At 50.7% G+C, this 13,945-nt stretch overlaps 1 protein-coding gene across 2 annotated transcripts in view; it reads left to right on the top strand.

Moving 5' to 3' along the window:
- Window positions 1-13,945, top strand: part of NIN (ninein (GSK3B interacting protein)) — a 57,402-nt gene that overhangs the window by 17,021 nt on the left and 26,436 nt on the right. For both annotated transcript variants that reach the window (XM_009893890.1, XM_009893891.1), the window contains exons 4-11: window positions 5,080-5,119; window positions 6,524-6,714; window positions 7,903-8,049; window positions 8,939-9,106; window positions 10,404-10,540; window positions 11,983-12,123; window positions 12,301-12,475; window positions 13,460-13,570. In XM_009893890.1, coding sequence (XP_009892192.1) covers window positions 5,080-5,119; window positions 6,524-6,714; window positions 7,903-8,049; window positions 8,939-9,106; window positions 10,404-10,540; window positions 11,983-12,123; window positions 12,301-12,475; window positions 13,460-13,570 — 1,110 coding nt within the window. The remainder of the gene's footprint in view (window positions 1-5,079; window positions 5,120-6,523; window positions 6,715-7,902; window positions 8,050-8,938; window positions 9,107-10,403; window positions 10,541-11,982; window positions 12,124-12,300; window positions 12,476-13,459; window positions 13,571-13,945) is intronic.

Below are 13,945 nucleotides of genomic sequence, written 5' to 3'. Positions count from 1 at the left end.
GGGGGGGGCTCTGCAGTCACCTGCGTAGGGGAATGCCCAACCCTGCCTGGGGAAGCAAGGGAGAAATGTCCAATTTCCAGGTTTCCAGTGTTATTCCTGTGCAGCTGAGCTTAAAAATAAAATTTAAAAGAACTTGAAGAAAAGCTTTTCTGCCAGAGCCAGCTCCTTTGCCCTGTTTTTGGTAACCTTTGCTCACCGCTATGGGGATGCTCATCCGTCTCATGGTGCTGCCCTGACCTTGAAATCAACGTTAATCTGCGCACGACCCCCAGGGAAGCGATGCCCTCGATAGAAGAGCCCCCCTAATCTTACTGCTCTGGTTTAGCTGTCAGGGAGGTGTAAAAGGCTAGTCTATTAACAAGGTCAGTCAATTAACTCAATTGGTAAATAACCACCCTGTGCTCCCCATTGGCTGCATCAGTCTCCTGGTGGGACCTCTTCTTGCAGCTTTTGGGATGGATGGGATGGTTAATTCTCTTGCAACTTGAGCAAAAACCAGACTAAATTTGTAAAATCCCCACTTTCCATCTTTATCAGCATTACTCTTTTGTCTCTAAAAGAAGATCCTTTCAGTATGCATAGAAATTAATTGCTTGAAGGCATTGGAGGTCCCAGGGGTGCTGGGTGGTGGTGGAGACTCTTGAAGCCTTGACTTCTTGGGGCTCAGCACAACTAGCAGCCTTTGCCCAGGTTTCTCCTGCTGCATGTATAAACGTGCCGCTGCCTGCGCTCCTCAAGCCTGCCTCCAGCCCAGGGTGTTTTGCTGGCCTGAGAACTGGGGCAGTGTGGCTTAATTGGTGCTTTCTTTCAACCGATGCCAATTAAAAGGGCTCAGGCTCTGTCTGAGAGGCTTCCTTCCCCTTCTCGTCTCCGTAAACACAAGAGGAGAGGCTGGAGGGCTGGTCTGGGCGTGGGATCGGCTGCTCAGAGAGGTTCTGCTACCTTCATCCCTGGTGGCTTTCCAGGTGTCATTGGATGAAGCAGCTGGATCTGAGTTCAATGTTGACCCTGCTGTGAGCAGAAGGCGGTGTAGGGATTCCGGGGTTGCTTCTGACCCGTATGAGTTTGTCCCCATAGATGCTAATAGGTGATGAGAAATGAGTACCTCTGGCAGCTTTATGGATGTGGGGCCAATGGAGCCGCAGCTGTGAAAGCACCTAGAAATGCAGCGTGAACGCTTACGGTGGTTGAAGCTGTGCGTCTCTGGCCCTGGCTGCCACTTGAGCTTGTTTGTCCTAACTCTTGATACAGGTGATGGGTCTTGGTGGGCTTTGGAAGTGCTGTGACCTTGCTTTCCTTTCCTTTCCGCCTTGCGTTACACCTGATGATGCTCTGCTCAGTGGTGGTGGTGCAGGGTTGGGACAGGGAGCAGGTTTGGTGGCCATGGGGTACCAACCCCAAGCTGGTGGTAGGGCAGCAGCACCCTTTGGCTCATGGGTCCCCAGCCAGATGCAGCTAGCTTTAAGGCCATGTTGACCTTCCAGACCTCAATGTAAGGCATCTGTCACCTCCCCTTCCCCAGCTGCTGGCTCTGCTCTGGGAAAGGTTCCTCCTATTTGCAGGTTGTAGAAACTGCTGTCACGTCCCAGCTCTGTCCCTTCAGTGCCCACCGAAGCCACTCGCTCTGCATAGAGTGGTTGGAGAGGCATGGCCTCTCAAAGCCAAACCTTCTGGGAGGGTCAGGCTGAAACTCTTTGTCTTCAGGTTCTTGATGTACAAGAAGGTGCAACTGTCCTGTAAAGCTCAGGATAGCGCTCGCTTCCCCCAAAGGTGCATTTATTGATGTGACTCCGGTGCTTTGCAGCTGAGTGGCAAAGTGGGTTGTAGAGATTCGCCATCTTTCAGGGGGTCTCTGCTCTGGCTGCCCAGACCAGGAGCTGGTCTCTGGGTAAGCGTGCAGGGAGGGAAAAATGGGGGTCATCAGCATTGATGCGAAGGCTCACCTTGCTGCCTGCAAAGCGGACCGGGCTCAGCGTGCACTCCTGATCGTCATTTTAATTAGCAATATATTCTGGCGGAGAACAAAGGTCTGTCTCGCTGAAGCAGATGGCAGGGGGGGGAGAGAGGTTGCTGCCTTATTATGGGGAGAGGCCACCGCGAGCAAACGGCACAGGCTGCAGATGCTCACGGTGGCCCCGAGCTGGAGGGCGGCGAGCATTGAAAGCCGTGGCCATCTGCTCCTCGGCCCGGCCAAGCACGCGCCTGCCCAAATAATAATGCATTCCTGGGATCGCCGCTCCCGCGCGCAGCCCGCCGATGTGTGTGACCCGCATCCAGCTGTAGCACCGCCGGGGCCGGGGGAACAATGCCATGCCCGACATTGGGATGAGCTGCCCCCTCTCCCCCCCGGGGCTTTGTCCTCCCACCGGCAGGGGCCGACCCCGAGCCCCCGCCGTACAAACGGACCCCCTCGCCCTCCGCAGCGGGGCCCCGGCACGGGGAGGGAGGTCACACCAGCTCCCCGGGGTGGGTGGCAGTGGGTTACCAGCCTGCAGCTCCCCCCCTGCATCCCTGGCTATATTCAGCCTCTTTAGGTTTTTGGTATTTATGGAGTTACTGTGTGCTGTGGGTTGGGGTTCTTGGTTTTGAGGCAAGTCCTTGAAGCGAGAGGGTCTGGTGCTAAACGGTTTAGATCCCATTCTATATAAAAATATATACGTGGCTTATAGAAGAAGGCTTGGAGACAGCATCACTGCCCAGATTCACCTCGGTGCCTCCTCCAGGGATGCACGGCCCCGCAGGCAGCGGCTGCAGGGTGATAACTCGCTCTGGCACCCAAAGATACCTCCTCCCAGCGCCGACTTGGCTGTTGCGTATGTACAGACACTTATGGGGCTGGGATGGTGTCAGCTCATGCGTTTTTGGGAACGTGGGCTGTTGTCTGCCTTTGCAGACGGTAATTTGACGGTACCCGTTGCCTCAGCTCCTGCTTTTTGTGTGCTTGTCCTGACAGCTTATCGAGCAAAGCAGGAATCTGCCACCCCAATGCCTCGATGGTGGTGCTGGCAGGACAGCACTTGTTAGGGCCAAATCTGCAGCTTTCTAGTGCAGTATTACATATGTTCTTGGCTTTGCGCGGAGCATCCAGCAGAGCCGCAGGTTCCAGCCCTGCCTGTGACCTCCTGCCTCTGCCAGGCTGATGTCTGCCTGGGAAAGCAAAGGTTAAGTGTTCTCCTCTCCCGGGAAAGCAAAGGTTAAGTGTCCTCCTCTCCATCCGAGGCTCCCCCCGAAAGCAGAGGGGTACATGGAGATGCTGCAGCAGCAGCCAACGGCCCTCATCTGGTCCAGCAGATGAAACGGGAGCAAGCAGAAGAGCTAAAAAAAGGTCCAGTGACCTAATCCAGTTTCCATGGTAACGTTGTAGATTAATGGCTTTTAGCTGTAATCTGAATGAAATGTATTGAACCTTTATATGATGATTTAGAGCCTCTTTATGTCCTGGGTGACTTTGACTTCAAATCCATCAGTCACGTGCACGCAGAAGTATCCACTTGTAGTGGTGGAGAAGTAACATCTGCTGATGCTGCAGCTCAACCAGGAGTTAATATCGCTGAGCATCGTGCATGGGTAAATACCTTCGGCTGGTACGAGGGTGGTAGAGACAAGATAACATGTAGTACATGGGGAAATCATCTTAAACCACGTACTTCTGCCCTGCTGCCGGTGCCGCCTGAGCTGATGTGGTATTGCCACAGAGGAAGCGGGGTTAACCCACGCTGTCACCCACGACCAGCAAAGAGTATATGTGTGTGTGTTGTTTTTTGTTTTTTCTTTTTCTCTAGCTCGCTCAGCGGAGAGCTTGTTGGCAGCACGGCTCTGTCTCCTGACCTAGAGCTACAGTTAGTGGAGGCGTTTTGGAGCGGGCTTGGGCCGCTGGCCCTCGAGCTCTGCAGGCAGATGGGTGCCCCCTGTCAAAAGCAGAAAGCAGCAAAAGCTTTGTTTCCCAGATAGCACATGCTCTGGAAGCAGATGTCCCCATCGCACTGGTGGGTTCATTGCAGCTTAATTACCTGCCATGGATGTGTGTCCCTCGGTGCCTGGGACACCCGGGCTCTGCGGCTGGTGTGGGTGACATGCGGTCACCAGTGGAAGGGAGCGGGGCTGTAGAACAGTGTTGTGCCATGCAGGTTTCTGCCAAGGACTACCCATGGCAGGGATGCTCGAGCCTCTAAGCGTGCTGTGCTCGTGTCCCGGCTTGCAGGCTGGCTGCATACAAGATCCACATGGTCTGTGGGTAGCTGTTCTGCAACGGGAGAAGAGGGTGCTGGAAGGAAAGGATAACCCACACCCAGGTGGTCACACAGCCCATGATCTTCCCTGCATCCTCATCATCGACCATAGAATCATAGAATGGTTTGGGTTGGAAGGGACCTTGACGATCATCCATTTCCAACCCCCTGCCATGGGCAGGGACACCTCCCACCAGCCCAGGTTGCTCCAAGCCCCGTCCAACCTGGCCTTGAACACCTCCAGGGATGGGGCAGCCACAGCTTCTCGGGGCAACCTGGGCTGGTGTCTCACCACCCTCAGAGGGAAAAAAATCTTCCTAATATCTCATCTAAATCTCCCCTCTTCCAGTTTGAAGCCATTCCCCCTCATCCTATCACTACATGCCCTTGTAAAAAGTCCCTCCCCAGCTCTCCTGTAGCCCCTTTAGGCACTGGAAGGGGCTATGAGGTCTCCCCAGAGCCTTCTCTTCTCCAGGCTGAACACCCCCAACTCTCCCAGCCTGTCTTAGATACCTCTAAGACAAGCAGCATGGTTTGCCTGGGGGGCAAACCTCTCCCGCCCCATCAACCTGCTGGACTTGGATCTGTTGCCTCTCGTGGGTCATTTGCGGGGCTTCAGGCATCTTTTGCTGCAGCTGTGGCTTATCCCCACCAAAGAATCTCGCGTGCCAGAACAAGGCAGCATCAAAGAGCTGTGGATTGCCAGCCCAGCCCGCAGGGAGCGGGGAGATGAAAGCCTGGCGGCGTTGCTGGAGCCCTGTAGCTCGTTTGATGCTGATCGCAGAGTCTCTTTCATACGGGTGATGTCTTGCAACAGTAATAACTTGGGAACCTTTTGTTTTCTCCCCAGCACTGGAAGATGCAAGACAGCGAGGAGTACGAGGCCGAGGGTAAGAGCAAACGGTGGCACTTGTATGTGCTTACTCTCTGACCAGCTTTGAAGATGAATCAGAGGAGCACACCAAGAGGGTCTCAGGCCAGCTGGGTGTGCTGAGTGGTCCCATCCTGCTGCGGTGCAGAGCCTGGCAAAGCTGCATGTGGGGCAAGCAAGCCCTGAGCTGGGACGGAAAGCTAAAGTGGGCTTCCTTGGAGGGCACGGTCTTGTGCCTTACCCTCTTCGCCTTCTCATCTTCCTCCTGCCTGGTGCAGAGGCTGCCCTGCTGCAGGTCTCCCTGGCCCCAGCAACCCCAGAGCAGCAGCCAGGACTGGTCCTGGTCCCCCACTCCTGCCCTGGGGCTGCTGGCTGTAGTGGAGCACGGTAGGCACTAGATGTCAGCACGGACCAGTCATTAAATTTTTCCAAATTGCCCAGCAAGACCCCCGGGGTGACTGTTGGGCTTTGGCACTAACCCTCAGCAAAGGACCCGCAGCACGCAAAGATGTGTTGATGACGAAGCCGTGCAACTTTTAATTGCTTCAACACCTCATCCATATTTCAGCTGCTCTCTAACCCCTACCCCATCCAAAGGGACCAAATTTTTGCTCTAAAAACTGCTTTTCCAGCCCTGGGGCGAGGTAGCGGGTGCAAGGAGGTGGCCTTGCAGCTGAGGGAGCTCGGGCTGGTTTGTGTCTCGTGGGTGTTTCCAGCTGGGTGAGACTGCACTCCAGGCGTTTGCTGGAGGTAGAGGAAATGTGTTCAGCTGAAGGCTATTGGGTTTTTCTCCTTCCCCTGAAAGGGTGTTTGGAAGTACTTAGATCAAAACATACGCTACAGTTTACTTTCAAAGGGGATGGGAGTTTATGCAGCTCTACCTGGGGGGTGATGTTTATGGAGACAGGCAACCACTGAAGTTCTCGATCTGGTCAAGGTATATATGGATATGCAACTTGCTCAGTCCTCTCCCTTGATCCCATAACTGCCCCAGAAGAGGAGGAGTCCCTTCTCCATACATGCCAGCAGCCAAGTCGGCAGGGCTGTGCTTCCACTGGCCACCAGCCCATGTTGGCCATGGGATTCATCCATGTCCCCAGAGATCCTCCTGGTTGTGGTCCTGGTGGCAGCTCACCCTGTGCCTGGATGCAGGGTTCCCTCACCTGCGGTGGGACGTGTGAGCTGAATGCTGAGCAGGATCTGCTCCTTCTGTAGAGTCTGATAGCTATGCTGGCGCCGGTAGCTGTACCCCAAAATTACAAGTGTGCTCTGTGCAGCATGAGGTAAGGCAAATGGTCCCATGGGGTCTGATGAGCAAGGAGGGAGGCTCTGCCCTCTGTGACATGCAGAACCCCCAGGTCTTCTGGTGGTCACTCGCGTGCAGTGGATGGGCAGAAACCAGAGCAGTTTTCCCCATTTCCAGGACAGCTGCGCTTCTGGAACCCAGATGACCTGAACGCCTCCCCCAGTGCCTCACTACCCACCCCGGACTGGATAGAGGAGAAACTGCAGGAGGTTTGCGAGCACCTCGGCATCACCAGGGACGGCCACCTGAACCGGAAAAAGCTCATCTCCATTTGCGAGCAGTATGGACTCCAAACGGCGGCTGGGGAGGTGAGCGACCACGTATGGACCCGCTCACACCAGCGCATGTGCCTGGGTTTTAGCGTGGCCCCCACAAAGCCTCTCCTGTGGTTGATCTCAAGCCTAAAGGACAATGCCAGTTGACAGGTTGTGACTTGGAAGGTGGTTTTCAGCTCCAGCTCGCGGCTTTCCTACGAGTTTGTTGGTGTTGAACCATCAGACGTGGGAGGCTGCTGTGGTAGAAGGCAGCTGCCAGCTTCGCTGACACTATAGCGTGCATGTCTCCTCATGCAATCGCAGAGTAAACTGGAATTTAAAAACATATCCTAGATTCCAAGCATGTCTCCTTAATCCCAGAAATCTTCTAGCTAGACAGTAAATATGGGCTAAAATATTCATAGATGGTTGCTTTTGACTTTGTGAAGGCCTATGGGCTGTTTCTGTCCTGTAGGAAGAGTCCACAAGAAAATTATTTCTCTAGCAAAAATTCTCTTGTCAATTTTTTTTTTTACAAAACTGAATCCTAAAATCAGACTGTTTCATGTCTTAAAATAACATGGCTTGTAATCATTTCCTTCATAAAGCGTGTTTCTGAGCAGGTGTCCCTTTGTGGCATTTGCAACAAAATGTTTTCAGGATATTAAGGCAAAAAATGGGAAAAAAAAATAACCTGTAGACAAAGAAATAGAGAGGGACTAATCTTAACATCTCTGATCTTAATAAGGCTGGTCTTGCTTTTCAGAAAGCAGACTGCCCTGAAGCATAAAACAGATTTATTATATCCTTGCAGTGTCTTACTATGGTTTTTTGCTTGGTCACTTCAAGCTGCTGGGGTTTGGGCATTTGTCTCTCTACCTTGCACTGAATCCCCGAATTCCCTGTCTTGAGAGCAGAATAAAACAAGGGCTTTTCATGCTGCCTCGCAAGATGGAGGTTCCAAGATAAGATGACCAGGAGCTTACATGCTTTTACAGGCAGGATTTTCACAGTGTATGTGGCCATACAATTTTCTATATGAAGGTTGCTGTGCCAGTGTTAGGCTGATGCAATGTACCGGGTAACTTTTGCTATGTTCATTTTTTGGGGTTTTTTTTTGTTTTTTTTGTTGTTTTTTTTTTTTGTTGAGCCTTGGGAATGGGATGTTTTCTGTTGTGCCAAATTGTTACCGCAGTGCTTTTCGCAATAGCAGGTGTGATTTCTATCCCTTGCCGCTTGCAGGTGCTTGAAGAGGTGCTCCATAACCTGGAGCAAGATGGCACCATGAGCATAGAGGACTTCTTCTACGGCTTGTTTAAAAATGGAAAGTCACTGACACCCTCAGCGTCTACTCCGTACAGACAGCTGAAACGACACCTCTCCATGCAGGTGAGAAACCCGGGTGGATCCTGGGGTGAAAGCAGGAGGAGGGGGAGAAGTTCTGGGCAAGTTCTACCTTGCCTGTCATCTCTTCCTCCCCATTTGCCTCTGTGGTGGGAAGCCTTGGAGATGGTGGCACTGAGCTGCTGCTCCCCTGCCCTGCCCGGGAGTGGAGCAGAGTCAGGGATGCCCCGGAGAGCACAGCAGCACCGTGGGCACAGCTGCCTGTGCCCCGAGCGAGAGCAATGGGGTGAAGCTGTTGCAGGGTTCCTCTGGCTGTGCTCGGGGGTGTGGGGGATAAAGCAAAAAACACCCTCATGGTAAAGGGGAGATGGCTCCCCTTGGCAGTAGCGTGGCTTGGAGATGGCTCTTGCAAGCTGTGAGGTGCAGTAAGTAAATGGTATAAACTGGCTGCAGGCAAAAGCAGTGGCGTGGGGTAGGCTGGAGTCTGTGGGCATGCAGGTCACACATCTCTTATTTTTTTAATTTTTTTTTTTTTTGAGAGAGAGTTTGAAATCTACTCCCTATCTTTGCCTGGAAGCTGAGGGCTATAGCAAAAGCACCTGTGCGAGTGCTCCCTGCAGGCTTTTTAGGGCAGGTGACACTTGAAACCAAAAATGGGCAGTGGAAAACATGTTTGGGGCATTGAGGACAGCTCTGAAACTGTTCCTCTTTGGATTTATTTTAAATCCGAAGTGCCTGGTTGCGCTGCAGTGCCGTGAGGTCAGCAGTGGCACTCCTGCTGGGTATTTGCTTGGCAGTGAGGAAAACCAGACCTTAATCCTTAATCTCCAGAGTACTGTTAGCGAAATTACATTTATAAGCCTTTCTCGTCGCGGGGTGGCCAGATGCCTGGCTCTGCCCGTGCCCCGTCGCACCCTCTCCCCTCTCCCGGCAGTCCTTCGATGAAAGCGGGAGGCGTACAACCACCCCCTCGGCCATGCCCAGCACTGTCGGCTTCTGCCTCTTCTCCAGCCTGGACGACGGGATGGGCTACGGCTGCGTGGAGGGCGTCCTCGACTGCTGGCACCAGGAGGGCATAGAGAACAGCCAGGAGATCCTGAAGGTAACCGGCAGCTCCGCCTCTTACCTTTTTATTTGCCTTTTTTTTTTTTTTTTTTCCCCCCCCAGTGTGGGATGCTGGACTGTTGCTGGATTAATTTTTCTTCCCCCCTTTAAACTTCCCAGTGCTAGTGACAAGAGTCTAACTGTTCTGGGAAATCTCTAATAATTTGCTTTATTGAAATGATGGTGCATCCCAGAGAGCTAGAAGTTAATGATAAAAATGTAACGTGACTTCCAGCTTAGCTCGAAGAGGTCACCTATATTTGTAGAAAGCAATTTAATTCCTTTACCTCACTGAATAGCTGCACCTGCAAACCTTTTAGCACTGAGATGACCTGAATTATTGCTTGTGCTGAGGTGGAGGACAGCACTTGAAACCCTGCCCAGTAATTAGTGCTTTATTATAGAGAGTAAAAGGGTAATGGGGGTTGCAAATCAGATACCTGAAGTAAACCACATACCTGTCTGTCTCACTGAAAGCTGTGGCTGGGAGAAGATAATTCCATGTGTCTACCCTGAGACCATCACTGGGTTCCCAGCAGCAACGATGGCAAATTTCTCTTGGCATTTAATTGTGGATTTTGAACGTCCAGGTTGTCGTAAACACTTGATCCAAAACTCTGCCATTGCTCTCGGGCAGTAAAACCCACTTGTACCCTGGGCTCATGCAGACCAGCTTGATAACCTGGTATTGCTTTTGCCAAACTTTGCCTCCTCTTCTGCTTCCTTAGCTCATAGCTTGCTTTGTTCCCAGTGTCACCGGGGTGGTTTCTCCGGTGTTTGCAGCATTTCAGCCCCACCGCTAGCCCTGCTGCCCTCCCCTCTGTGCTCCTGCGGAGTTAGGTTGAAGGAAATCGCAAGCAGTTGCTTATTTTGTAAGAGGTGGGATCCTTGCTACCAAACACCCTCTACAAGGCTGCTTCTGTGTTGTTTCTATTGCAAGAGCTGGTTTTGTTTATCTTCAACCACTTTCTTGCAGCATTTGAATATTTAAAAAGGCCGGTGTAGTTAGGTCCTGTAGAGAATTAAAAGTTTTAATCAGGTGTGGGCTTAATTTCCTGGTCTTGCAGCACAACCAGGACATTTTCCGTCTCCACAGCTGGCAGCAGCTCTTTAACGTAGGAAGGTGGCCGAGATGTCTGGTTTATTGCCCCAAAGGCATTTGTGACAGATTAATCAGCAAGCAAAGATCTTCTCTGAGCATCCTCATTTTATTCTGTCACTTCACGTACAAATGTCTCCAGGCTCCTGCAGGGCAGGAAAGCTCGTTCTGCTCTAACGATGTGGTGTTTTTGCAGGCTTTGGATTTCAGCTTGGATGGGAAGGTGAACTTGACAGAGCTGACGCTGGCATTAGAAAACGAGCTTTTAATAACCAAGAATGGAGTCCACCAGGCAGCCCTGGCGAGCTTCAAAACGGAGATCAGACACTTGCTGTAAGTCACCAGGATCGCCGGCTCTGCCGCTTCCTCACTGCCCTCTTTGTTTTGCCAAGAAGGAGCTTAAGTAGCAGCTGATTAATGGTGGTTCATAGCACTTCTCCGAGGGGTATCGGTGTGGTGCTGTCTTTCCGCTGGAAGGTTGGGTTCTCTAAGGAAGGTTAGCTTGGTCAGAAAACTTCAACTCTCTCATTTTGCATGGGTAAAACACTCAAACCCAAGTATTGCAGAAAAATATACTTTAAAAAAAATTTTAAAAAGTCAAAGCAGCAGGCTGTTTCCAGCCCCACTCTGCAGTCTGGAAATGGTCACCGCAATCTGCAGCGGTCATTGATGGCCAAGGAATGCAAAACTTAAGGCAGAGTCTGGTGCAATTTGATAAGTGGTACCTTTTGATCCTAACTGATTTCTTGCAGTAGTGTTACGTAGGTTTTGCCATGTGGTAGAGGTGTGGGTGAGGCCCAAAAACACTGTGCGCCCCCACTTTTGTTCATTTGAAAGTCAACATAGTTTGACTTTGCACTGGACTTGCCATGCAAGCTTCTCTGTTGAGAGAGTGTAGGAGATGGGAAACATTTCCCTGTATGTATAGTTATTAATTTATAGATTATAGATATGTACTACTGAAGCTCAAATAGTTCTTCCCACACACCAATGGATCATCTTGTCTACCCCACTTTGGAGACCCCTGCTCCAAGCATGGCACAGAATCATGGAATGGTCAAGGTTGGAAGGGACCTCTGGCGATCATCTAGCCCAGCACCCTCAGTCTTGCATTGGCTCATTCCTGTTGTGTATCTGTTGCCTTCATCTGCCACGTGCACAAGCTCCGGTTGTTAGTGGTGTTTTGTGTACTGTAAATCTTTGAATAGTTTAGATATTTATCAGCTTATGCATCCACCTCCATGCAATACTGTAGAAGACTTTTGCTGGTCATTAGGACTGCGCATGTCCCATCAACTATCGGCTTATCACTTGGACTTGCAAGCTGCCTGTTTCACTTGTATGGCTACAAGATGAGACTTCCCATGGTTTGCATCTACATGTCTAAATACCTTTTTAAATTCCGTGGAAAAAGCTGCTCAATGTAACAGATGTTACCAGATTGGACATAGTGTAAGGATGAAGCGGTAAAGATAATAAAATGATGAGAACAAGTAAATGGGGCAGAAAGTGGCCTAGCAAAATGGCATAGCGCTGCAATTCGGGGGGGGCTAGACCACAACTGAGGAGCTCAAGTGTTGAGGTCTCAGGACCTATGGGGATATCAAGACGTGTCCAGTGCTGTGTGTGTAAGTTGATATCTAGTGACTAAATGCAGTTGATAAGACCCTCGGAGAGCTTTCTGAGCTGCTCTTCTCTGACGAGCTTCTCACAAGTACCTTCTTTGGGGGAGCTGGGAGGGGTGACCTAACCCAAGCTGGCTGTGCTTACCCTAGGGAGAGGGTTGACCAAGTGGCCAGAGAGAAAGAGAAACTGCGGTCGGACTTGGAAAAAGCTGAAAAGCTGAAATCCCTGATGGCCTCCGAAGTAGATGACCACCACGCTGCGATTGAGCGCCGGAACGAGTACAACCTCAGGTACCGTGTGCTGGTTCACCTCTCCCTTTCTCTTCGGCATCACTGCCACAGTATTGCAGGGACACGGTCATGGAGGTAGTGGCTTAGTGCTGGCTGACTGCCACCAAGCTTCACTCGCAGTGGTATCTGCCACCTGCTGCTTCTTATGACCTCTTCTTACCTCCAATGCCTTCATAGGAAGCTGGATGAGGAGTACAAGGAACGAATTGCAGCTTTAAAGAATGAGCTCCGGAGAGAGCGGGAGCAAATCCTGCAACAGGCTAATAAACAGCGGCTGGAACTGGAGCAGGAGATAGAAAAGCTGAAAACCGATGAGAACTACATCCGGGACCGCCTGGCCCTTTCCCTGAAGGTAATGGGGACTCAATGCAGTCGGTGTTTCCCCCCAAAAGGCAAGGATGCTCAGAAGTGGGGAGCGAGGCTCGCGATGTAGTCCTTGTTGAGAGGATGTGGCTCAGTGCGTGCTGAGCTAGCTGAAAGTAATTTCAGCAGCTACATAGAGGTGTATCCGTGAGAATTGTTTTTTGGGTCACCTCGATAAGTTACTCCTTGGATTCATAAGGTTCCAGTTCAAATCTCTGCTGCCATCAAGTGCAGAGAGTGTGTGTGGGTTTCCAGCTATGGAATGGGCTGTCTGCCTTGCTGGCTGTTTGGCTGGCCAGGCAGGAGATAATACATCTTGACAAAGTTTTAAAATGTTGCTTTAAAAAACAAACAAAAAAAATCCTCCAAAGTAAGCTTGCTTTTATGCCTTTTGATAATTTATCTGCTGCCTAATGCAACAGTATCGCTCACTCATGACCCCACAGATTCACATCCTTTTCCTAGAATATTTTTTTTTTTGAAAACAAGTCACAACTCTGTATTTGACTTCTGCCTTACCATATAATTAACTTTTCTCAGTTTTTTTTTTTTAAAAAAAAAGAGGGAATAAGTGGTAGCGGTGTCTTACAAATGACATCAAAAGTGCTGACAGTCAGAGGGAGCTAATACACCCTTACAGATGTTCAGGCGAGCAGCTTTTGAAGGGGGTGGCCATCCTGTGAGCATCAGGAAAATTGTAAAATACTCCTTCTGTAGCAGCTGTCTGGAAGGTGAGAGGAGCAGAGGAGAGCAGGGTTTGTGAGCCCACTGTGGGTCCTGTGTTCACACTCACCGTTTTGCTGCAGCAAGAGGGGTTGTGTGTGTGCGTGCAGATTCAAAATTACTGTCTTCGGCTTGTAAGAGTGTCGTGCTCTGACCTGACTGGGAGATTAGTCTTTTCTAATGAGTTACCGCGTGCTAATGTTTTACTTCTCCAAATGCTGAGGCTGTTGGGGGGTTTTGTTTGGTCCAGGAAAACAGCCGCCTGGAAAGCGAGCTATTGGAAACAGGAGAAAAACTGGCCGAGTATGAAAGTTTGGCAAGCAAACTGCAGAGGAACTTGGAAAACGTCCTGGCTGAGAAGGTAAATCCTCCTCTTCCCAGTATGCTTCCAGTATTAAATTGCTTTTCGGTTACTACACTCGAGCTGCCAATTTAACTAATGGCCAGAAGCTCTTGGGGTCCCTATCCAGACGTGACAAAGGCAGAGCTTACCTTGTTGACATGGACTGCCTGATTGACTTCCAGTTAAGGAAATTAAGGCTACTCTACCTTAGCTGTTGTTTTATACTAATTAACAGTGGGGAGCCTTACAGTGGAGCAATCATCCCACAGATCTTCGGGGATTTTTTTCCCCGGCACATAGTTTTGGATAGACCCAACATGCCAGTCCTTTTTAGGGAAGGTGACACACGAGGTGTTAGGCGTCACCTGGCATCTCTGCTGAACTTAGGATAAA

The sequence above is a fragment of the Charadrius vociferus genome, unplaced genomic scaffold (assembly GCF_000708025.1).
Source record: "Charadrius vociferus isolate BGI_N301 unplaced genomic scaffold, ASM70802v2 scaffold49, whole genome shotgun sequence".
NCBI classification, from domain to species: Eukaryota; Metazoa; Chordata; class Aves; order Charadriiformes; family Charadriidae; genus Charadrius; species Charadrius vociferus.
Note: the sequence above shows the minus strand (reverse complement) of the source record. Positions and strands in the feature narration are given on the sequence as shown.